At 40.2% G+C, this 23,797-nt stretch overlaps 3 protein-coding genes and 1 non-coding gene across 4 annotated transcripts; 1 reads left to right on the forward strand and 3 right to left on the reverse strand.

The window, feature by feature from the left end:
• Positions 1 to 3,518: 3,518 nt before the first annotated feature.
• On the reverse strand, positions 3,519 to 4,274 carry LOC126913015 (uncharacterized). The gene has a single exon (XM_050707684.1). The coding sequence runs from the start codon at positions 4,272 to 4,274 to the stop codon at positions 3,519 to 3,521; it is 756 nt and encodes a 251-aa protein (XP_050563641.1).
• A 2,723-nt stretch (positions 4,275 to 6,997) lies between these two features.
• LOC118270912 (uncharacterized) lies at positions 6,998 to 10,487 on the reverse strand. Its single transcript, XR_007707619.1, has 2 exons — positions 10,156 to 10,487; positions 6,998 to 9,268 (listed from the first exon to the last, which is right to left on the reverse strand). It is a non-coding gene; the product is annotated as an uncharacterized LOC118270912 (transcript).
• A 1,235-nt stretch (positions 10,488 to 11,722) lies between these two features.
• Positions 11,723 to 13,896, reverse strand: LOC126913018 (uncharacterized). Its single transcript, XM_050707688.1, has one exon. It carries the CDS (start codon positions 13,748 to 13,750, stop codon positions 13,091 to 13,093), a length of 660 nt encoding a protein of 219 aa, XP_050563645.1. The 5' UTR covers positions 13,751 to 13,896; the 3' UTR covers positions 11,723 to 13,090.
• Positions 13,897 to 15,888: 1,992 nt separating this feature from the next.
• LOC126913017 (uncharacterized) lies at positions 15,889 to 20,724 on the forward strand. The gene has a single exon (XM_050707687.1). The coding sequence runs from the start codon at positions 18,664 to 18,666 to the stop codon at positions 20,722 to 20,724; it is 2,061 nt and encodes a 686-aa protein (XP_050563644.1). The 5' UTR covers positions 15,889 to 18,663.
• Positions 20,725 to 23,797: the final 3,073 nt, after the last annotated feature.

A 23,797-nucleotide genomic window follows, 5' to 3' on the forward strand; every position in this document is an offset into this window, starting at 1 on the left:
TGTGGACCCGGCTATTGAAACACACTTTTTCAGAAGACATTGTTTAGTCACACTTTTTTCAGAAGACATTTCTTCAGTGAGTTGTTTGAATGGCTTCAGGATTTTTATTATTTCTGGCAGTGTCTGCCATTCGCCTTAGGTAAGATTTTCTACTGGATTGTGCAGGATCCCAAGAGACGCTTCTATAGTTTCTTGAAGTGAATAAATCCTCTCAATCATATTCAGGGTACCTACTATTCCATATTGTTACTACGTCCATTTTGAGCTTTAAGGGTTTTTGATTAGGTCTCAGCTGGTCTTGCATTGCAATCAATTTATTGTTAGCTATGGGACTTTTGTGAAAATGTTAATAATAATATATTTATTTGCATAACACATGGTATAAAAGGTCTTACACACAAAAATTAGATCAAACATGTTTAGCTTAATAATAAAGCATGCAAAATTGTTAATCACAAGCAAGTGCAAGTTGCAAGCGTTGGAGTTGTAACGTTAGTATTCTAAGTACTCCTTAATACTACAGAAATTATTTTCATTCAACCACAATCTACAATAGCTTTTATTTTTTTTATCAGCGCCTCGAGTTCACTTTTATGGAGTCCTGTACGCACCACTAAATTGAGAGTGTGCGCGATACACGGCAATGCGCAAAATTGGTCAAACGAATAGCAGCCTTCATATTTGCTGCGTTATCTGTGACGTAGACAAATATTTTATCCTGTATGTCCCAATAGCAGAACAACTTGTACGACTAATTTTTTATGTATTCGGCCGTGTGCCGCTCATGACATTGAAAGTAGCCAAGTAATGCAGACTTCATGTCCCAATTTATCAAGTAATGGGCTGTTACGGCTTGGTAGGACGTTGTTGCCCTAGAATAGGAATAGGCTGTCATCATCTGAAGGAGGAGGGCCTCCACCTAAAAATAATAAGTTTAACTTGTTTACAATTGTCTCTTTTGGACGAGAATGTAAATTTCACTCTCCAGTATTGATAGGCAGCTTTTAAAGCACCTTTAAATGGAAAAACACAACACTAATATGATATTTTATAAGTAACTGTTCATTGGCTTCTTCTTTTTTCAATTCGACTCGCAAACTGTCGAAGCTTTCCTGGCAAACCTCAATAGGCCTATTTAGGTAAAACTGTACTTTACCGGACGCCGAAATAATGGGTTTTTGGGGTATCAATCACAGCAACCAGTAATCCAGTCGGTCTGATTATTTGGTAGTGTTAATTTCCAAAATGAAAAAAATACTTTCTTATATTCGTCAAAATCCTTGAATTTTTTTCAGCTTCATTATTTTTGAGCGAATCTTTTCCTGGAATTAAATATGTGTTGCTGTCTGGTGTTGATTGTAGAACTCTAATTTATAATCAGTTTTAGCCCATTCATATCCGGTTGTCCAATCACATAACTGCAATTAAGGTCGTGTCGCAAATGTTTCTTCTGTCGCTTGTTGTGACCAGCTAGTAACTATTTCCTCTGCCACCACTAAGAATCGAGCCAACGCAAAATGTGATATTATAAAAATCTAGCGGGACAACATTATTTTGTACCATTTTTCAGTGTTATTAGCGAGGTAAAATATAAATGATAAATAAAAAAATATAATTAATAGTTTTAGCGGTAAAAAGAGAATGCCGATTAACATATAACTTAATAGATAGGTACTTACCACCTAGTCGGATTCAATAGTTTCACGATAATTGTCCTTGTCTGCCATAAATTAATTCATTTCCATAAACCATGACATGGGTGGTTTATAAACGTCTGCTGCACCAGCTCCGGACCGCTTCGAATTGTTGATTTTTCTTACTTCGGCTTGATACACAGATCTTAGGTTTTTAATTTTAGTTTTAAATATTTTTATTGTTAAACTTGAATCATTCATGTCATTTAATAAAGCCTCATAAGCATTATTACGTGCAATATTATTTTTATATAAAGGAGAATGTGTGTTCCACAGACATTCGTAACTTCTATAGTGTGACACAAAAAGCAAAGTTTTTTCTTCTCCCCAACGCGACATATTGCGGATTTAATTTTCTTGTAACACAGTCGTCCGCCGCAGATCGAAACAGAATCGATGATAGCATGCTAATAAGCAAACCTGTTCAGACGTGCTCGGAGCACACACCCCCCCCCCCCACCCGCGCCTCAGGTAGCATGCTCGAAAATCAAACCTTGTTGTTTGATTTCTGCGGGCGTCGCTACTCGCTGGCTGGCTAGTACCTACCGACGCGACAATGAAACGCGAGAGAAACGAAATACGGAGCCGTGTAGCCGTAAATATTATGTATTTTTGTGAATATATGGATGATTGTGATATTTTCTTGTAAAATATGGACTTGACTTTGAAATATGGAAAATAAAACTTACCTAGTTTTTCACAGTCTAAATATGAGAATCGACGTAAAAAACACATTCTAGGCCGAAAATCACATAAATTAAAAATATGTATTTACATATTAATCCGGACCCTATTTATAACAATTGAGGTGTTCCAATATTAACAGAATAATATTATGAACCATTTTAATTTAATCAAATGCAAACCTTATTTCCTTAGATTTTTATTACCATAAAAGACACATTCTTATGAGTTAAACTTAATCTAAACAAAAAACCATGTTTTTGCATTTAAACATTAACAGGAACAATATTTAATCCTCGCAAGTAATACTAGACCTGTATATTTATATAAAATATAAATATAGATTAATCTTCATATTCATCAAAAAAGTTGTCTAAGAATGGAGCTGGGGCATGAATATCATTATACCGGCCCCAGCTTAGATACCAAACCACGGTCATCACGTGTGCGCAGCACCCCACAGTTCGCCTACCTACACGGCAGGAGCAGCAGTATCCCACTATGGCATCGAGTGTGTCGGTAACTTCCTCATTGTTACTTATTAACAAATAAACATAATATATTACTAATATGTCTCGATCGAATTCTTCCTCTTAATAAATAATTGTTCAGTCCTAAGATTAAGGGAACATCTTCGTCGACTTCTTGATTTATTTCTACGATGTATGTACCAGAATGCCGAACATGTTCACCATAATATGATACTGCTTGCTTAATCTGATATGTCCCTAAAGCAAATATTTTTAGTTGTTCAATTGACAGTTTAGGGAAACTATTTAATTGAGGGTGATTGCCATCAATCCTTTGAAAATTAACACTTCTTCTGTTCATATTCTCTCGATTAACAAAATCTGACAAGTGGTTCGGCAATAAAAGTCTATAGCTTTTGCTATTGATGCATACAAGGCAGCATCTGGATGATCATCTATGACAACATGGTATTTATTTATTAGAGCACAAGCTATCCGCAAATCTTCCTTCAAATGTGGAGCAGATCTATTATTAAAGACATGTCGAAATAGCCTGTAGTCTCGTTTAATCCTACCATTAACAATCTCCACCACCCATCGACACATAGTTACAAATCTAGACCGATTTGCCTGAATAGTTGTTAGTTGAAACTCATTCTCCAACACCGATTCAGGCATAGAGAGATGAACTACTTGCAACTGGCTCATCTTCGTTAGTCAATTCATTTTCGGTAACTGCGCTGGGTAAATACAGCTCTTCTGGAAAAATGTGTGGGTTAAAGGGATAAATTCCAGATTTCTCAAAACCACTCGTTATATTTCTGACAGAGGCTGCAATTTCGTAGGCTCTTCCAAAAAGCTGGGCAACTTGATATAGGCCTATAGTTCTGCCAGTTTGGTTCTTAATCCATGTTGACATCTCGCGGTCATAATACGCCTGAAGTGGACCGAAAAATGATAAATCGGTTGGTTGCATTCGGTGAGTGCAATGGGGAGGAAAACAGAGCATTACCACGCCGTTGGCCTTAGCAAATTCAAGAGCATCCAAATTTTTATGACTGGAATGACCGTCAAGAATTAGTAATACCTTATTAGCTAAAGAAGCATTCACAAAAGCAACAAAATGGCGCATCCACTTAAAAAATAAGTCACCGGTCATGTATCCAGAAGGGTGGCACAGATCTAAACTGCCTGGTGGAATTCCGTCGAAGTATTCGGCCTTGTAGTTTTTCCTTGAGATAATTAGTGCAGGTGGAACGTAATTTCCAATAGCATTAGCACAGGCAATAACTGTGAAATGTTTACCACGTTCAGCACTAGTAACGGCACCAACTTGTTTTTTCCCTTTAGATGCAAACACTTTAGGTGGCTTTTGTGTTAAGTCCAGACTCGTCCATATTGTAAATTCTATGTGGTTGGATCCCATTATCAGCGACTGTTTTTGCCAAAAGGGAAAAAAACTTCATTACTTGAGGTTTATTGAAAGCCCTCACTCTTGCAGCTGAAGTTGGCTCTGGAGCTCTGAGAGAGGTATTTGGGTTCTAAACCCTTTCAGCCAATCCCAGCCAGCTATTTTTTTATTCTTATCAAATCTGTGATCCAGTCCCAATTTTTCTGCAATTTCAAACGCTAATTTTCTTATTTCGGTTGTATTAATGAAGTATGAATAATGCTATTATTAATGAAGTTTAATAATAGCATTTCCCTTATAGCCAAAGGTATAGAGAGGCGTTCCACTCCATGGCAGTTTAGAAATAAGCAGTGGTTGGCAACAATACTGTCATCCGAGTCATCAGATTCTGATTCAGATTCACCAGAATCTCTGATTTTTTTTCTAATAGCTCATTTACCCCGGATTTAATTTTATGATCCGACGAAATCAATAGTCTATTCAGTAAATCTCAATTAGTATTGAAGGATCGGATCAGGTTCGCTTCAATGAAATAAAGATTGCCAAGAAATAAATTGATTTTAATGTGTTCGCTTCGATGGCTCGGCGGCAAGTGCCGCCGTCTTACAATTACAAACTTGACATCTGTCAAAATAATTGACAACATTAATCAAATAAATTGATACAAACTAAAATGACATATCGATATGTCATTTTAGTTTGTATCAATTAATTACAATACTATAATAATCACAATATGCACTCTCTTATATACAATTGTAGGTTAAGTGTCTTACAGTATGAATTCTCGAAGATTTTCTTGTAAAAAGTTCCCTGAATTTTTTATTGTGTTTATTGCGTGCCTCTTGAGCTTCTTCAGACATTTGACCTATTGGTAAAACACATGCAGAAATTATATCTTTCCCGTGAAATAAAATTTTATGTACGCTTACTGGCATTGGGTACCACGAGTACTCTTTAGAATACAACTTTAAATTATAGAATTTGTCATTTTAATTGGCGTTGTAAAGAAGGTGAATTAGATATTATAGACTATATAATTTTCCCGATGCTTAGTTATTAAATGAGAAGTTTGCGTACGTGGCAAAAAAAAGTTATATAATTTAAATTAAAACAAATGTTTTTATGTATCTATCATTTTTTATTTTTGTAATGTTTGTATTTGTTATAATATTCTTGCGCAGCACTTTTAAATTCATCATCACCATTGTACGTAAATTTTCCAGATAAAATTGGATTAACCAGCTGTATAAAATTACATTTATTGTGGTGTTCATGAAATATTTTTTTAATTCTTCTAAGGAAGAATTCTAAGGAAGATTATGCGTAATGCGGGTAAAAAGGAAATCAACCATTACATATGCTGTTAATATAATAGTCTGTTTATATTTTTTATCTGGTAGACCTGTTTTAAAGATGCATCTATTATATTTTGTATTTCATGAAAGCTATTTTCTAGTTCTTCACTAGGATAACATAACCATATTTTATTATATCCTTGGCTTTTATGAATGAACTTCTATTTTGGTCTCCCTTATCGATTAGGCCTTGCCTATACTTTTTACAATTCTTTACAATCTTTTTTAGACATTTAGTCAGGATGAGTCCTGACTAAATGTCCACAGACGTAATTTCTCTGACCTGCATCGGTTTCATTATTAATGCTAAAAATGTCTTCATTCAGTTCAATTGTGTTTTTGTTAGTTTCTAAAGAGGGAGGGTCAGAAACGGTACAATCTTTTTCTGTAAAGGAGAACTCAAGGGTTTGGAGACACTTGTTTGAGTCTTCTTAACAGTTTGCTTTTCCTGAATGGGGCGAGTTATAATTATTTAATAATAACGCTTTGTATGCCCCCTCAAATGCCTTTGTGTTCGGAGAAGTATTTCTTGCCCCATAACTTCTGACATTCCCAAAAAAGTTTTCTATTGGGTCCTGATTTAAATTTCTTGTTAAAAGGCAATCAAAACCATATCTTTGGGAAACAATATGCCAAATAGCTTCCATACCTTCAATTGTTTTTATCAAATTAGCAACAGATGGAATAAGGAAAACATTTTACTATATCTAAATTTTACAGTTTGTAGGATAAATTTAGCTTGCCTCCACAACTCATGATGAGGCGAGTGCCTTTTAATAGGCCCTTTATATTTTTTCCCATTGGAAATACAAAAACTGTTAACATTCAAGGAATCAACTAAGTTGTCCAACAACACAGTAATTTCTATTAATTCTTTACACTCATCTGGTAAATCGCTTCTAGCTGTCAAATGTTCGGTAGTCACAGCGACGCTGTGGCTAAATAGTTGTGTTGCAGATTTGACTCTCATTTTATTTTTTTTCTCTGGATTAATATTCGATGGTCCCAATTAAGAAAGTCGTATCTTCAAAATGACCACTTTTCAGTAGAGCAGTTTGAAATTTGTTTTCTCGCCCAAAAAGAAAGTAGAAATCGCAGAAACTTTAAACTTAGAATATATCTTAAATATATGTATCTTTATTTTATGCAATATATAAAATTAAATAAATACTTGTATTTTAAGAGGAAATGCACTTGCGACATTATTTATCTAAAAAAAATACTGAACGACTGTCGGTTATGACAGATTCGACATTTTTAATTGGGTTTCTATTAATGAACTTGGTTGGAAGTGGCACATGCGACGTTTTTTAATGTTAAATTGTGAATTAAAAATGTTGAATATGGGTTAGGAGGTTCGGTCAAAATAATAAAAATATATAAAAATCGAACATGTATTAATCAACAAACATAATGTTATACATATTTGTTTATGTGACATAAAAAAACACCTAAAAATTAACTACTTACAACAATATTCGGTAGGTTGGTATAAAGATTACGCCTATTTAAAGCTTTATTTGGCTAAATTATTATTAAAACTATTAAAAAAAGAGTATTCTTACACATTAAAATAATGACCATTCCGTTAGAACTATAGATTAAAATTAGTCATGTGACATCTTTTAGATGTATCTAAAAACTAAAAACTAAATTTGGCACTTCAATCTTTCCATCTATCATAAATATAGGATTAATCAGTCTTACAGTTTCATCTTGGTTAAGTGCTTAATAGCTTAGGTAACAAAATCACGTTTTATAATAATAACATAAACATTTTTATAATAGTATCATAAAAGCTTGTACCAAAATATAAAATAAGGAAAAAAAAGTACAGAGATCTGAACTCTATGTGCAATATATTACAGGTTAGTATAATATATTATACTAACCTGTTTATGCTAACTAATAACTATTAGTCAATATCACTATCATCATCATCACTGGCTTGCCTTGTGACTCTCCTGTCTTTGGGGGGCACATGTGGCAAGTTTTTATAGAACGTATGATATTTTTTTGGAGAATTGCACATAGAGTTCAGATCTCTGTACTTTTCGTACGGAATGGGGATGCTTTCATCGTTATAAGCCTGGTGGAGTTCAAAATGCGTCCTTGTGCGTTGGCTATTTCTTTTCCCTGTCCTTAAAACAATTAAAAGCTTAGGTTCCTCACCCAGATCGTACTTATATTCTATGCGATCATAGACGCTTTTATTCACTTTCACTTCACGTATTTGACTCCATCTCATCACCTGATTAGTTTCATCCTTTGTCCAGTTTTTGTTATTCAACAGTCCTTTAAAATTAAAAAAATCTTCCTTGTTCATTTCTTTCACCGCATACGGTTCTCCTTCTGTCTTTGACCAACGCACAAGAACATTCCATTCATCAGGTACATAAATATTTTTATGTTCACTTTTTTCAGAGCACGATCTTTTTTCGGTAGATGAAAAGCAAGATTGAAATTTGCATTCACGATATCACGGTACTGGCGTTTATTTGCCTTGTTTGTATATTTACCTGGATACCATTAACACCATTCCTCATACAACCGGAACATCTGCGCAGTACTAGTTATATTATTTAAATATAACTTTTTGGAGTCTTTTCGCGTGTAATGTGATTCAACACGATCGATCGAGTTCACATGGTCTTTCACGCTCTGTACCATCATGTCATCGATAACTCTAGGCCTGTGTTCATATTTGCCCCGTTTGTCTTCAGCTACAGCGATTTCTCCATCATACTTTTTCCACGTCGTAGTTACTATTTTCACCAGAGGATATCGTACTTAAAAACATCTTTCTACAAACCCTTTTAGGTTCTTTCTCTGAGTTTGGTAGGTAGTAGACAAAAGTGTTTTCTCGCTTGTGCTTGGTTTCTTCTGTAGTGTTACGTCCTTTAGGAACTTTTTTAGAATATTTGATCACAAACTCCGAGTGTTTTTTACGATCGCCCAGTTTCCAGAACTTTGTAAAAATCTTCTCTCTTTGGTTTGCATCTATATTTTCTGTACACTTGTAGCGGCAAGTTTTTCCACAAGTTTCACCTAGTGACTTTTCTGCTATTTGTTTTCCTTTGTAATTTTCATAAGCTTTTCCTTCATTCTTCAATTTTTTCCGTTGTATTATAGTCCAATTTTCTTTGTGCTTTTGTCTTTTCTTGCCAATATCAATTTTGTAAGTTTTTTTTCTAGAAACTTTGTGTGTAGAAGGTGTTAAAACAGTAGAAGCATCTGTCATCGTTGAAGGTGTTGGGAGATTATGATAAACGTCATCAATGCTCATCATGCAGTCTTCTACACATATGGGGCAAAAGCGAGATTCACAGTTTTGGTTATGAGGACGAACTGGGGATGGGACTGGTGTTACATCGATGGGTATAGTGGCTGGAACCATTTCGGCAATATCGGTCTTCTCGGCAAAATTTGCCTTTTCAGAGGTCCTTGGTACATAATCAATCGTTTCAGTCATTTCGTTATTTTCAGGGGGTTTCGGTATATTGCCAGTTGCTTCGACCTCAGCAGTAGTGGTAAAATGTTCACCAAAAGATGGTGGAGATAAATGCTGATCACTAACATCATCACCCATCAAATCTTGCAGTTGAATTAGTTCATTTTCAAAGTTGGCTGGTACTGGAGAAGAAACTCGATCTAAAAATAAATTGAAATTATGTTAATAGGTAGGTAATTTTATTATAACTTTCGTGAGATATACTAAATTAATTATTATGTTATCAGTTTACTCACGTAACTGTTTGACGAGGAACTCGACTATGAGTTTCACTGAATGTAAACATCGATCGTGGCGGTTTCAAGCTATAGAGGCTCATATTCATGAGCAGCATTCCGGAACTGCTGCTGCGTAGGTGTTGGGCGAACGAGCCAACATCGTCGCGCGCGCCGGAAACTGCGCGTGATTCCAGTCAGAGGGCGTGATGGGCGCAAAACTCATGTCGCGGAATGCTGCTCATGAATATGAGCCTCTAGCATGGCTTGAAACTAGTCGAGTTCCTCGTCAAACCATTACGTGAGTAAGCCGATAACATAATAATTAATAGGTTAAAAGACCAAACACATTGTGCATTCCTAAAATATTGATACGTAATCGATGCTATGAATTTTTGAAAGATCATTAGAGATACATTCGTCAAAAAAACAAATCGTGTAACCATTTGAAAAAGTCGGTAGTGTCAAATAGAAACTACCATTTAATATTAGTTCCGTTTAAAAATGTCGTATGTGTTACAACCGACAAAACAACAGATTTAGCAAACATTTAATAATGTCGAATGTGACACTACCAACAAACAGACCTACTTAACATCCATCTAAGAAAGTAGGAAGTGGCACTTCCGACAATCTTGTAATGTTCGAGTTCAGTTAAAAATGTCGGATCTACCATTACCTACATTTTTATAGGGTACGGTGTTCATTTATTTAGAAAAGCATTGGTAATTGAAAATCGTAAATAACCCATTACTGCTTTGCATAAGAACTGTACATTATTTTAATATAAAAATAATTATTATACTACTTACCAGGTTCCACGTCGTATAATGCCACATCGTACATTCTTAAACGGACGCGCGATCATTATCGACAATTTTGATACTGAAAAAACTGTCAAAATAAATGAATTTTAATAAAATAAAATATTCACATTTTAGAACTCATTACACCTAATTTAATGATGTAATAAAGTGAAAATCGATAAAATGTCACTATCGACTTTCTTAATTGGGACCATCGATATGTTCTTCGGTCAATTTGTCGTATAATCTGAGTTCACCATATGACTTATCAGCAGCATACACTTTTTGGAAGTACTCCCACTGACAGACCGTATTAATTATTATAAGACCCGACCTTTGAGCATATTTTATGACATCAGTTATCATATTTTGAACTCTACTTTGTTTAGACCGGTTGTATAATAATATGCTACAGGCTGTTTGAAGTTTTGTTTGATTCCTTTGACCATAAAAACTAAAACGTGGTCAGCAATTTTTTTATGATTATTCACGGCAAGGCCTTCCAAAACATCTTGCTGGGCATTATAATTTACCTGAGGTGTCAAGGACATTTCGTCAAATATCAGAGAACACAACCGGTCGTTGTCGTCTTTTTCCGACATAGTTAATTTTATTCTTTTGAACACTATAGGGACAATCTCTTGGTGTATTTTGACTGTGCTCAACAGACGCTTCATACACTTTTTTGATGGCAAAGTGAACAGTCTATTTAATACACTATACGCCTTAGGTATTTTTTATACAATGATAAAGAAAGTACTTTTCTGGAAGTGGCAGCTTCGTGAGTCGAAGTTTAGGGGCCATAATAGGGGGTCAGGTCGGGGGACTTCGGGCTGGCCACGGTATGGGTCCCACCTCTTCCAATCCATTTATTGGGGTAATAATGTCTAGCCACTCTCTGACACTTCTTCGGTAGTGTGCAGGGCAACCGTCATGTTGATACCACATATCTCGGATTAAACTGAGAGGTAAATCATCCAGTAAATCGGTTAAATCATTTCTTAAAAAGTTTTCATAATGTTCCCCATTTAAATTGTTAGGCAGAATATATGGCCTAATCAAATGGTTTGAGATTATTCCCATCCAGACATTCAAACTGTACCGTCTTTGTGATCCCTTTGATCGCTTCTTATTGGGATTTCTGTTTTCTTTCGGAGCCCAATAATGAGCGTTGTAATAATTGGTGATGCGGTCTTTATCATCATTTTGACTCATCTGTCCATAAGATGTGTCTAAAAAACGCTGGGTTATCTAAATCTGCATTGAGCATGAATCTGCAGAAATCAAACCTCCTCACAGGATCTCCTTCTTCGATAACATGTACCGGCGCACACAGGCGAAAAATCAATAAAAGTCGGACAAAACCTAAACATTCATAATAAAATTATTCTAGAAAGTGGGCAAATTGCATATTTTGCTAAGATTTTTAGAGGAGCAAAGTCCCTTCCACCATGTTACGGGACTAATATCATCCACTTAAGAAAAACAAATTGTATGACAAGGGCACGGACCAAGAGTCCGTGGAGAACAAATGTAAATAAACATAAAAAATATCATCCACTTTTTCCCAAATGAAGCGCTTTCTCCAAAATCCATCCCTGGCTTTGTAATTATGTAGCTAAATCTATGACTACATCAGAATTATGATTTTGAGCCATAATTTCAATAAATTCCATGGCCTCCAGATCTTCATTTTCGTTTAATGTCAACCCGTATGTTTTGGGGTCCAAAAGGTAAGCCGCTAAATGTATTGGTTTTATACAGTCTTTTGTTCTTTTGTCCACTGAATTCAAAATGGTTTGTTTGTCCTCATTGCTTATGATTGTTATGTTGGGTAACATAAATTCCAATTTTGATTTCACATCTTTGCAATTATATTACATTCATTTGCTTCTAGTTTAAAGATAGGCTCAGAAACTGGTTCCAAAATAGCAATGCAATCTTCTATCATCTAGAAGAGTAGATTTGGTCTCTGCAGGAATCACTGTGGCTTCGTGAATGGCCAGGGCCATTAGGGCTGCTTTTGTTTCCTTTAAACTTTTTAAGCAAGCTACATGGCTACCCCATAGTGTTTTTACCGGTAATTTTAAAAACTTTACAGTTTTCTTTTCTTTTATAATTTTATTTAGTAGTGAATTAGAAAGCTGGCTCTTTTTTATTGTTTTTACAACATCCGTAGCTAATTCAATAAATAATTGCTGCTTTGCTGTTTAGCTACTATTTACGAATTAAGTCAATACCGGCTGCTATACAGCAAGGCGCGCACATCAATCTAAATGATTTTATAAATTTTAAAATAAAAACAAACAACAAAAGAAACCGTAGAAAGTACAAAAAACCGATGAATAATTGCAACGCTAGGGTGTTCAAAATCACACACCGAATACATGGTTGTGTGTCGATGTCGGTAAGAGACGTCGACAGCGTTCAACCGATATCGACAAAATCGAAACTTAACATATGTTAAGTTTAATCGTTTTTACATTTACGTATGGTCAGCATCATAAATAGCTATAAAGTTTACAAGCCTTTAATGGATGGATGCACTTATAATGCTGAATATAGCTTGCAAAAAAATATGTAATACAAAAAATAGTACCTATTATCAACTCAAACTCAATCGTAATTTCAAATTATAAGATAATATAATAGGGTATATATCATAATTCTGGCAACTGGACACTTCTGCGAGGTACATTTCTGCGGCAGATACTAGCTTGAGTCAACTTGCACTACCAAACACTTTCGCGATTGGACATTTCCACGCCAAGACACTTGCACGATTAGACGTTTCCGTGCCAAAGACGCTAGCGCGATTGGCTCTTTACGTGTGTGCCATTTTCGTGTTAGACACATAAGCGTTCAAATGTCCAATCGCGCTAGTGTCTTAGCGCGGAAATGTCCAATCACGGAAGTGTTTTGTAGCACAAGTCGACTCGTGTTAGTGTCTGCCACAGAAATGTAGAAGGTAATAAGCTAGTTTAGTCTGATCACTAATGTTGGGTAGTCCCTGGTCCGGCCGATCTGCATCTTGCAATTGGTTTTCAGCAGCCCTATTTTTATTCTTCTTCTTCGTTGTGGAATTACGTACACGTTTGGCTTTGTTTCTTTTTGTGGAATGACGCATGACATTTTTGAAAAAGTCCACACAATTTGGTTTAGTAAACGTTTCATCATATTGATGCACTACTTTAAGAAACAAATCGATTGTTTTTGAAAAAGCTTTGAAGCAATGTTTAGGTTCCCCCTTTGAACCTCCTCCCCAGGAACAGCACGTCATAAGTTTGCGGTCGAACATGGAATCCACTAATGCATACGCATTATTTTGAGCAGATTTTTTATGTCTACATATTATAGAAAGTTGTTCAAAATATTTAGATACCATTAAAGGACATTTCAGTTGTTCCTCAAAATTAGTTAATTCGTCTATATTCGTGATTATTTTGAAATGCGATGGCTGTTCCTGTCGTTCTTGTTGAAATGGTCCCTGTGACCTCGTGAAGTATTCATCTAATTTGGTGTTTATTTTAGCAAGGCCTTTAAGAATGTTTTGTTGGTTTTCGAAAAGAACTTTTTGATTTTGTTGAATAGCTGACATCATTTCGATGAAATATCCTATTTCTTGAGGAACCTGTATAGTTTCGGTAACGGTGCTTGATGGATTTGTAAATTGAAGATCATGTTCTGGTAAAATTTCATCTGCCGATCCTATGGATTGTTCGGGGGTGACCGTTTGTGTTGGTTGTGTTCCCTCATGGTCGCCCTTAGCAGTAAGCAACGCGCGACCTCGCTATTCCATCCCATTTTTGGCTTTCCTGGCATTCTTCGCTAAAGGCGGTGTGTGCCAGATCGCAGCCGGTCCGTTTGGCGGCCTTGCAGTTTACGCAGGTTGGTTCTTTGCCACTTGCATGGTCACGGCAGTCTCTTCCGTTGTGCTCGCCGCTGCAGTAACTGCAGAGCTCCTTGGCGATTTTGCATATGGACTTGTTGTGTCCGTATGCAAGGCATTTAGTGCACTGAACTAGGGGGGACTGGTCCGATATCGGGCATCTCTTGATGCCGATATGAATCTTTTCTACCTGCGTGAGGCACTGCCAGAGCTTCGGGGAGAGTTCTAAGACGGGATGGCACTCGTGAGGGTTCCATGCGCACCTCCTGTATCTCATTTTGAGGACCTGCTCGCCCACAGCGATGTTCTGCAGAAGGCGCTTATTTTGCGCCTTCAGCAGATCAACAATTTCGTCATCGCTGTAGCTTGACAGCACACCCCGAATGCAAACCAAGGGGTTTTGGGGTTTAGGCCAGCTGCTTGTTTTTACTTGGTCTTTGACCAGATTGAGGTCCGTTTTGCTCGCGCACCTCAGGATCACCTTCTGGTTCCGAGCTTTGCGGACCGTATCGACTCGGGCCCCCCTGGTTTTTAGGTCCAGGGCGACCCTGATCCTCTCGATCACATTGTCCCCAGTGTGTCTGGGGTCAGTCGACGAGACGATCAAGGTGTGATTTGGTTGAAGCGGTTTGGGGGGCTTTGGTGTACTGGCGACCTGGGCAAAGGTTTTGGGACCCTGCTGTTGTTGGGTCGGTTTTTCCACTTTACCCAGGTCTGCCACCCCTTTCTGTATGTTCTATGTTTAGTTTTATCGGTTGTTGCGGTGGTGGTGGTGGGATGGGCGTAGGTTTAACTTTTACTTCCGCTAGCAGTTTCTGGAGCTTGTCTACTTCCATCTCAAATTTCGCCGATGTTAATAGGTCGGATTCCGACACCTGGCTAATAGGGGTATCCTTTGGCCGGTTGAGGTCTTTTTTTACCTGTTCGAGAACCTTTCGGAGCACGTCTAGTTGGTTTGAGATGTTCGAAATTTTCCTCTCGATTTTTAAAAGGCCTTCGCCCATGGAATCCCATTTGGGATCCCCCGGTGTGCCCACTGCGCACAACCAGGTCTTCTCGTGCTCCTTGATGTTGTTGAGGTTCAATTGCCTGACCTCTTCCTTGACCTCCTTTATTCCCTTGAATGCCTCAAGGGTTTCGTGGCCCAGCCATTCCCTAATTCCTGGTAAGGTCCATCTCCACCCCTGTGCCTCTTCTCGGAGTTCGGTAAAGCATGCTTCTCCTTTCGGGTCGGGCAACTTGTCCCGCCGACGAAGCAACAGAGCTTTCCTCATCCGAGAGGGAGGGAGACCCCGCACTGTTCCCAATCTTGAATTGTTAGCTCCGAGATCCTGCTGCGATCTTCCGACTCGGGTATCATTGATGGTGTCTCCGGGATTATGATGTTGGGGCGGGTGGGCTTAACTGAGTCGGTTGCTCCCGACTCCGATGCTGCCTTTGTTACCTTTGGCGGCTCCGATGAACGCGCCGCTTTTTCTGATGCGACCGATCTCGCCACGGTGGTCTTAAGGACCTTTTCCCTTAGGGACTTGGTCGCCTTGCTGGTGGTTTCCGTGGGTGTTAGGGGAAGGGATAAGGAGTTCCCTCGGGCTTACCTGATGTTGAGCTTTGAAGTCTCCAGGCTGGTGTGTCTTCCTCGGGCAGGCTTCGGAGTCTCCATTCGGGGCTAGGATGGTCGGTTTGACGTCACGCCTCGTGTCTCAGGACATGCGGTGCTAAATTGAGGTTAGATTTCCGCACCAACTCCACGTGTTAAGGCGATCCAAGCGATCCAGATGTCAATGGATTCGTCTCCGCAGCCTCTCTCAGGATTGTTGTAGGTGAGTCGACTCCACAACCCCTTGTTGAACTATTGAGCCTCAAAGTCCCGGTCTTCCTGTGACGCAATCCGATGAGTCAGGAACTTGCCCACATGAATCCTGGTGAATTGGCGATTCTGGATTCCACTGGTCACTATTTAGCGCACTTATCTCAACGCGTTAAATTTTGGAGAATTTTTTACGTGGAGCTGATATTGTATGTGCCGTGTTCGAGCGGTTGCTCTAGCGGTTACTCTCGAGCTTGTTGCAGGGTACTGACTAATTGCATCAACTTTGGGGTGATCTCTGGGACGAAGTTCTTAGATTGAAGAATCTTCCTAAAATCATGGGATGTGTCATCTGGCGTTCTCAGTTCTCTACCAAAGGTTAAGTATGCCGGCGTGGATCCAGTTGATAGGCTGCTCGCGGTATTCATCGCAAACCTAATACTTGGGCGGTGCTCCGGCCATTCTCTATGCTTATCCTTGACTAGGATGGCTAACTGAGGATTTAAATCCCTGTTCTTCCTCTCCACTGGGTTCGTCTCTGGGTGATATGCAGGTGTGAAGGCATAGTTGATGTTCATTGTGAAAGCAACCTGTTACTTGACGGCACTGACGAATTGGGGTCCATTGTCACTGATCATACGGCGAGAAAAACCGTAGCGAAAGAACACTTCGTTGATCAGAGACATGGCGCAATTTTCTGCAGTGGCCTGTTGTAAGGCGAAGAGTTCCACCTATCGCGTTGCCACATCTTCCACGATGAAAATCCAGGTTTTACCATCCAGAGAGGTTGGTAGTGGACCAAACAAATCAAAGGAAATGATTACGAGCCTTTGATTCATTACAGTTGTTTGGAGCAATCCCGCAGGCTTTTGATTCGATGATTTGTAACACTGACACTCCAGGCAATTCTTTGTGTAACTCTCAATGTATTTTCTCATGCGAGTCCAGTAATACCTTGTTGAGATTCGGCGGTAGGTTTTACCTGGACCGTAATGACCGGCCAAGGGATTGTCGTGATAAGCTGACAATATAGGATCCTTACTAAAAGAAGTCTCGTCTAAATTCTAGATTTGTTCAGGTTTTTCTCGCAAATGAAATTTGTTTAGGGTATCCTCCAATAAGTCAAAATAAGGATATATTATATCCTGATATATGATATGGTCTACATACATTTTTCCTAGAAAACTCGACAGGCTGAGGCTTCTTGACTGATAAGCCGTGACTTTTCTAAAACATGTAAATTATTTACCAGCGACTCTTCGACTTCATGTGATAAAATTGTATTTCTAAGTTCTCTCTCTCTTCAGTTAAGGTTTCATTTTTGACTAACCGAGTTGTCTATTGAAGTTACTCTGTAGAGTACGCAGTTTTGTTCTTTTTACGAACATAATTTCGAGGCAACGCCTCCCATGTGATTATTATAATGCTTTATAAGTTCTGGACAGTCCAAGCTTTTATTTCCTTGCTGTACCTCTTTATTTTTCCTACAGGGTAAGCATCACCTTACGTACTGATAAGACTGACCACCTTATTGTCGTACCATTTAACTATTGCTATCTTATTGGTATTTCCTTTTTAAAGATTTATCACTCATCAGTAGTTTGTTACAACCTTTTAGCCTGTTTTGGCATATAGTGCCTAAACTAAATATACCACATTCGTCTCTAAGGTATATTGCCAAATCCAGAGTCGAGAAATAATTGTCAAAATACACGACGCAGGCTCTCGTCTGTATTGTCCTGCATAAAGCAACGACAACTTTAGTTCCTAAGGTTAAGGTTTCTTCGGCTTGTGAAAACTAGATATATCTAATTGTGTCTTCACCTCCATAAAGTAGAAAGTCATATACAATTCCCGACATGCCTGCTCGGACAAAGTGTTTGAAACCCCATTTATTTGATAACACGTACGACTCTTGAACAAGAAACATCTAGCTCCGCGTAAAAATTGCTATAAATAGTATATTTTTGAGCTAATCGCGTGTGATCGTTAAAAAGTGAAAGTTAAATACTCAACGCATCAGCGACCGTGTGGGCAAATCTGGAACTCAACAGGATCAGGAATAAAGAGCCAGACTCCTGGTACTCAGCAATAAAACCCAGAAAGGTCAGTGTAATCACCTCGTTCCGGCGAAACTGAACATTGGTATAGCCGCATCACAACCTGCAGGCACTACTAAGGGCAAAGAGACTCTCTGTCCCTAAACAAACATCAAAACAAATAATACCATATGTTTCGGTAACAATATCAACAATTACAAATCGCCGCATCACCAAACGCACGAACGTGACCTTCATTCAGGCACGCGCCGTCAGCACGTTCGTAGATATCAACATATTAATCAAAGGCGATAACAATTGACTACTGCAAAACTGCTGACACATCAAATTCCGTTGCACACAAGAATTGCGGCGCTAAGGGCTAAATATCCGACCCATTGACATAGACCGTAAAAACTGGTCGTCAACAATTGGGAAAGGCAACATCTGTTTGGCCCCGTGCGAGGAGGAGCGGACTTCACACTCAACGAACGAAACATCAGGACCAATCACACCAGTGGTTCTACACACGTCGGGCCGTGCGCGCTACATCACCACACCCCGACCACTGCAGGACATCAGCGGACCAGTCGGATAGTATCATACTTCATAGATTAACAATACTAACAATAATCCCTAGAAAATAAACTAACATAATCTATAAAATACTAATATTATACAACACTGTAACAAAGCAAACATTCTGTTAGACTAGACTGCATACACATTCCCCCTCTTTTTTTTTTTTGTGTTTTACACAAAGACTAAAAAAAAAAAAAATGTCTACCACTAGCAGCTCACGCGGTAAACGCTCAGCCGCCATCACAATCACATCACCATCTCCTGTAAAAAAAACAGTGACGAGCATTCCGCGGTCCGGGTGTGCGTCACTGACGCGTACGCCAAATCATTTGATGGCCATGGCAGGGACGTCATCCATGAACGACGGATCTACGACTCGCTCACCTTCCAGCCAAGCTGCAGAAGCAATAAAAAAGGTAGAAATCTGGGAACAGGCGGACATCCTATCAGACGACGAAGCCTGGGAAATCGGATCTCAGGATGCGTCAGACTTGCAAGGAAGAAAGAGCATGCTAACCACAGGCAGACAACGCTCGGGCATTACCATGGACCTGGCTAACAAATATGCCAACGAACAGCTGCAGCGGGGCAAAACAGCGCTGGAATCTGCCGGGAACATGAAGCGAGAATTTAAAGTAACGGCAATAGAGTGTCTTCAGTCCCTTTACGAAACTTGTCTCGCTCTTTCAGATTCCAGGTCACGACACATGCTAAACCTGGAGAAGGAAAGGTCTCGTCATGCACGGGAAATTATTGCAATCGAGAGGGCCCACAACAAAAAAATTGCTGAGGTAACAAAAGAACTGACCTCAGAAATAGCATTGGCCCGAAACGATTTAACAGAGAGCCTCAAAGAAATAAAGGCTATCCGTGCTTGGCTGGGCTATGAGACAATGGAACCGTACAAGAGGATAGAAGACATCGAAAGAACAACAAAAGAGATTAATGCAACTGTGACGAAACTAAACCTAAGTCACAAATCGCCACAGAAATCTCAATCAGACCTCAAATCTCTTGAAGAAAAACAGGCTAAGTTGCTCACGACAGTACAAACATTGTCACAGCAACTAGACGAACTGCGCAGATGTCAACACAAGGCCATAGAAAATACCACCACCCTCCAGATAGTAAGCCAAGAGATTAATGATAAGTTAGGTTCTCGTGAGCAAAATGTTCCAGCAGAAATAACAAACCAAAGCCAGCAAAAAATTGAGGAAGACATAGTCGAACTTAAAAAAACTATGAACATCATAGCGGAACACATTAAGGACGCCCCCACACTATCGGCACAAGCTCCTCAATTAGAACAAAATCTTCAGCCTATCACCGAGCGCCTGGATGCAGTATCGTCAGAACTGCGGACAATGAGGCAGCTCAAAGAGCGAACGCCTCCCCCACCTGCACACAGCGTATGTACGGAAATGGCATTGGTAGACATTGTCAAACAAATCCGTCAACCTACGTATGCGCAGGTGGCATCCAAACCACCTGTCCACAGACCAAACCACACCCTTATAATCAGTTCAACCGACCCCAAAAACACAGGGGACAATGTAATTGAAAAGATAAGGGTTGCTCTGGACTGTAAAAAAACCGGAGCAAAAGTGGAAAAGGTGAGAAAGGCTAAGAACCAAAAGATAGTTATCAGCTGTAGCACCAAAGAAGACATGAAGTTGGTCCAAAGCCAGGTCCAAAAAAAGGACGACCTCAAAGTGGAAGTTGCCAAAGCAAGTAACCCACTGCTCAGAATAGCGGATGTGCTGTCCTACCATACTGACGCAGAGCTAGTAGAACTTATTCTTGCCCAAAACAAACATCTTCTGGGTGACGTCAGTATGCAAGACAACATCATAAGGGTGAAGTACAGAAAAAAGGCACGAAACCCACATGAGTGTCACCCTGTATTGGAATTGTCACCGGGTACTCACAAGCGATTCCTGGAGGCCGGTAAAATTTATGTGGGATTGCAGAGGAGACCAGTGTTCGACCAGTCCCCACTGGTCCAATGCAACAAATGCCTGGAATACGGTCACACAAAAGCCGTTTGCCAGGCTAAAGAACATCTCTGTAGCCACTGTGGAGACCCACATACTTGGGAGAAATGCCCAAATAGGCTTTCGAACAAACCGCCGACGTGCAGGAATTGCTTGAGGGCGCAGGGAGTTGGGCCGGAGACAACGCATAATGCCTTCAGCGAAGTCTGTCGAGAACGTCAAAAATGGGATGCTATAGCACGCTCCCGCATATCATACTGCTAAAGTTGACCAGACGAATCAGGACGCAACCCCCTCAAAGGTGAACAACGGCAAAATGCGTATCATCCAAGCAAACCTGCATCGCTCCAGGCTAGCCACCATAGAATTGCTACAAGTTGCGGAGAAAAAAGGTATATCCGTAGCACTGGTTCAGGAACCTTACGTAGGGAACACTGGTGAAATGCAAGAATACCCTGGCACAAGAATAATTCAGTGTACTATAAATCGACAAAAGCCAGTAAAAGCGGCCGTAATCGTCTTCTCAGACCAGTTGAGGACTATACATGATCCTCAGCTTGTAACAGAAACTGAAGTAGCAATACTGTTGGTCTCAGGTGGCCTGCGGCTTGGAGTGATATCGGTTTACCTTGAGGGGGACCAAGACATACATCTCAATTTAATCCGATTAAAGGAGTCCATACCTAAACTGACCACAAAAAATATCATCGTAGCTGGAGACGTGAACGCCTGGAGCCCGTGGTGGGGCAGCGCCTCGGAGAACCAGAGGGGAGCAGATTATAATTCGTTCCTAAACGAAATGGACCTCCACATCCTCAACACAGGGGACACGCCAACTTTCGAAGCACTCAGAGGGGACCGACTTTTCACAAGCATAGTGGACGTTACAGCTTGCAGTACATCTTTGCTAGCAAAAGTTCAGAACTGGATGGTAGATAGAGGCCTCACAACCTCTGACCACAATGCCATAACATTTGACTTGCAGCTGGAAAAGGCATTGGAACCCCCGAAACCCATAACAACAAGAGTCTACAACACCAAAAACGCAAACTGGACAAAATTTAGATCACACCTGCGAGATTCTCTAGAGAAGAAACAAATAACTCCAGAAAGTATCATGAGTGTTCAGTCATCTGAAGAGCTGGAAACCGTGATTACGACCTACATTAATGCTATCACGGAGGTATGCGATGCCACCCTAGCCAAAAATAAGCCGAGGAAAGGGAAATCAAAACCCCCGTGGTGGACGAGCTCTTTAGAGGATCTCAAAACTGACGTGCTTCGAAAAAAAAGGAGGATAAGGAACGCAGCTCCCTCTCGCAAACAGTTCGTCATTGAGGAATACTTGCGGGCAAAAGAAACATACACGTCAAAAGCCGATGACGAACAAACGAAGAGTTGGAAGGAGTTCTGCTCGACTCAAAAGAGGGAAAGCATGTGGGACGGGATATACAGGGTCATCAGGAAAACAACTAAATGTAGAGAAAACACCCTGCTTAGAAATTCTGAGGGTCAAACACTGAACCCGGACAAGTCAGCGGAATTGTTGGCTAAAACTTTTTACCCTGATGACACTACCACCACGGATGATCCCGGCCATGCTGACCTTCGTGCACTAACGGCTGGAAGATGTCTAGGTGAGATGGAGGAGCTGTCGGAAAGCGACCCTCACTTTACACAGGCAGAACTGGATTTGATTCTCAATGAGATCAATCCTAAAAAAGCCCCCGGCGCCGACGGTCTGACAGCTGATATCTGCGCAGAAGCTATTTATTGTCGACGGGAGGTGTTTCTTGCCATAGCGAACTCTTGCTTAGAGCGGGCATACTTCCCAAAGCAATGGAAATCTGCGCATGTTATAATTCTCCGAAAACCAGGCAAAGATGATTACACTAATCCAAAGTCCTACAGACCAATTGGACTTCTGTCTGTGTTTGGAAAAATAGTTGAGAAACTGATGATAGGCAGAATCCAATGGCACATCCTTCCAACTCTTCACAAAAACCAGTATGGATTTCTGCCTCAACGCGGAACGGAAGACGCACTGTATGATCTGGTCAACCGCATAAAAACAGAGATGGATGAAAAAAAGATAGTCGTTCTGGTGTCACTAGACATAGAGGGCGCCTTTGACAACGCCTGGTGGCCGGCCCTGAAACATCAACTTATAGCCAGGAAGTGTCCGAAAAACCTGTATGCCATGGTGAACTCCTACCTCAGCGAACGGAGAGTCAAAGTCAACTTCGCCGGAGCCAGCAGCGAAAAGGGGACAAATAAGGGCTGTGTTCAAGGGTCCGTAGGTGGACCCACTTTTTGGAACCTTATCCTCGATTCGTTGCTACACAGACTAACAGGTGAAGGAGTTTATTGCCAGGCATTTGCGGACGACGTCGTTCTCTTATTCTCGAACCATAGGGTGAGCGCACTGGAGCAATCGGTAAATGGTGCCTTGGAAATAGTTGCAGCATGGGGGGTCAGCAACAAGCTTAGGTTCGGGGCAAGCAAAACCAACGCTATGCTGCTGACAAAAAGGCTTGTTTTTGAGCCCCCAGAACTGTTCATGACGGGCACCAGAATAAACCTCGTAGATGAGGTAAAGCTCTTGGGCCTCACCATAGACAGAAAACTCACCTTCAGGTCACACATATCCGCAACGTGTAAAAAAGCTGCGGATATTTACAAACAGCTGGCACGCGCAGCAAAAGTGACGTGGGGTCTTAATGGCGAGATAACGAGAACAATCTACGTAGCGGTCATTGAGCCGATTGTACTTTACGCCGCAAACGTGTGGGCCCCAGTGACGGAGCTACAGTTGATTAAAAAACAGTTAAATGCTCTTCAAAGGGGATTTGCACAAAAAATCTGCAGAGCGTATCGTACAGTGTCGCTCACATCAGCAACAGTCTTGTCGGGTACTCTCCCACTCGACTTGAGAGTCCAGGAGTGTGCCAGTTTGTATCTAACTAAAAGAGGATTATCTCTGGACTATTTACCACCTCAAAAGGAGCTCGAAAGGCAGGTTAACTACCTAGATCAACCACATCCCTCAAAACTAATATCTATCAACTATGAGCTTCTGGAGAGCGATGACTCTGGAACTCCTCTCGTCCAAGGAATTACCGGCCCTCAGATATACACAGATGGAAGCAGAATTGAGGGAGGCGTCGGTTCTGCCTTGACCTGGTGGGAGGACGGTCGTGAGTCGGTGTTCTCCACTTTTAGCCTGGACCCTTCCTGCACGGTTTTCCAATCCGAACTATACGCTTTGAACAGAGCTGCCAAAATGGTTCTTGACAGCAGGGCAACTAGAGTAAACATCATGAGTGACTCTAGGTCA

This window comes from Spodoptera frugiperda, unplaced genomic scaffold (genome assembly GCF_023101765.2).
Source record: "Spodoptera frugiperda isolate SF20-4 unplaced genomic scaffold, AGI-APGP_CSIRO_Sfru_2.0 tig00001864_1, whole genome shotgun sequence".
Lineage (NCBI taxonomy): Eukaryota > Metazoa > Arthropoda > Insecta > Lepidoptera > Noctuidae > Spodoptera > Spodoptera frugiperda.

Excerpts from the sequence above, each read along its gene's own strand:
- LOC126913017 (XM_050707687.1), top strand. The coding sequence starts at position 18,664 with ATGTCTACCACTAGCAGCTCACGCGGTAAACGCTCAGCCGCCATCACA.
- LOC126913018 (XM_050707688.1), bottom strand. The coding sequence starts at position 13,750 with ATGATGTCAGCTATTCAACAAAATCAAAAAGTTCTTTTCGAAAACCAA.
- LOC126913015 (XM_050707684.1), bottom strand. The coding sequence starts at position 4,274 with ATGGGATCCAACCACATAGAATTTACAATATGGACGAGTCTGGACTTA.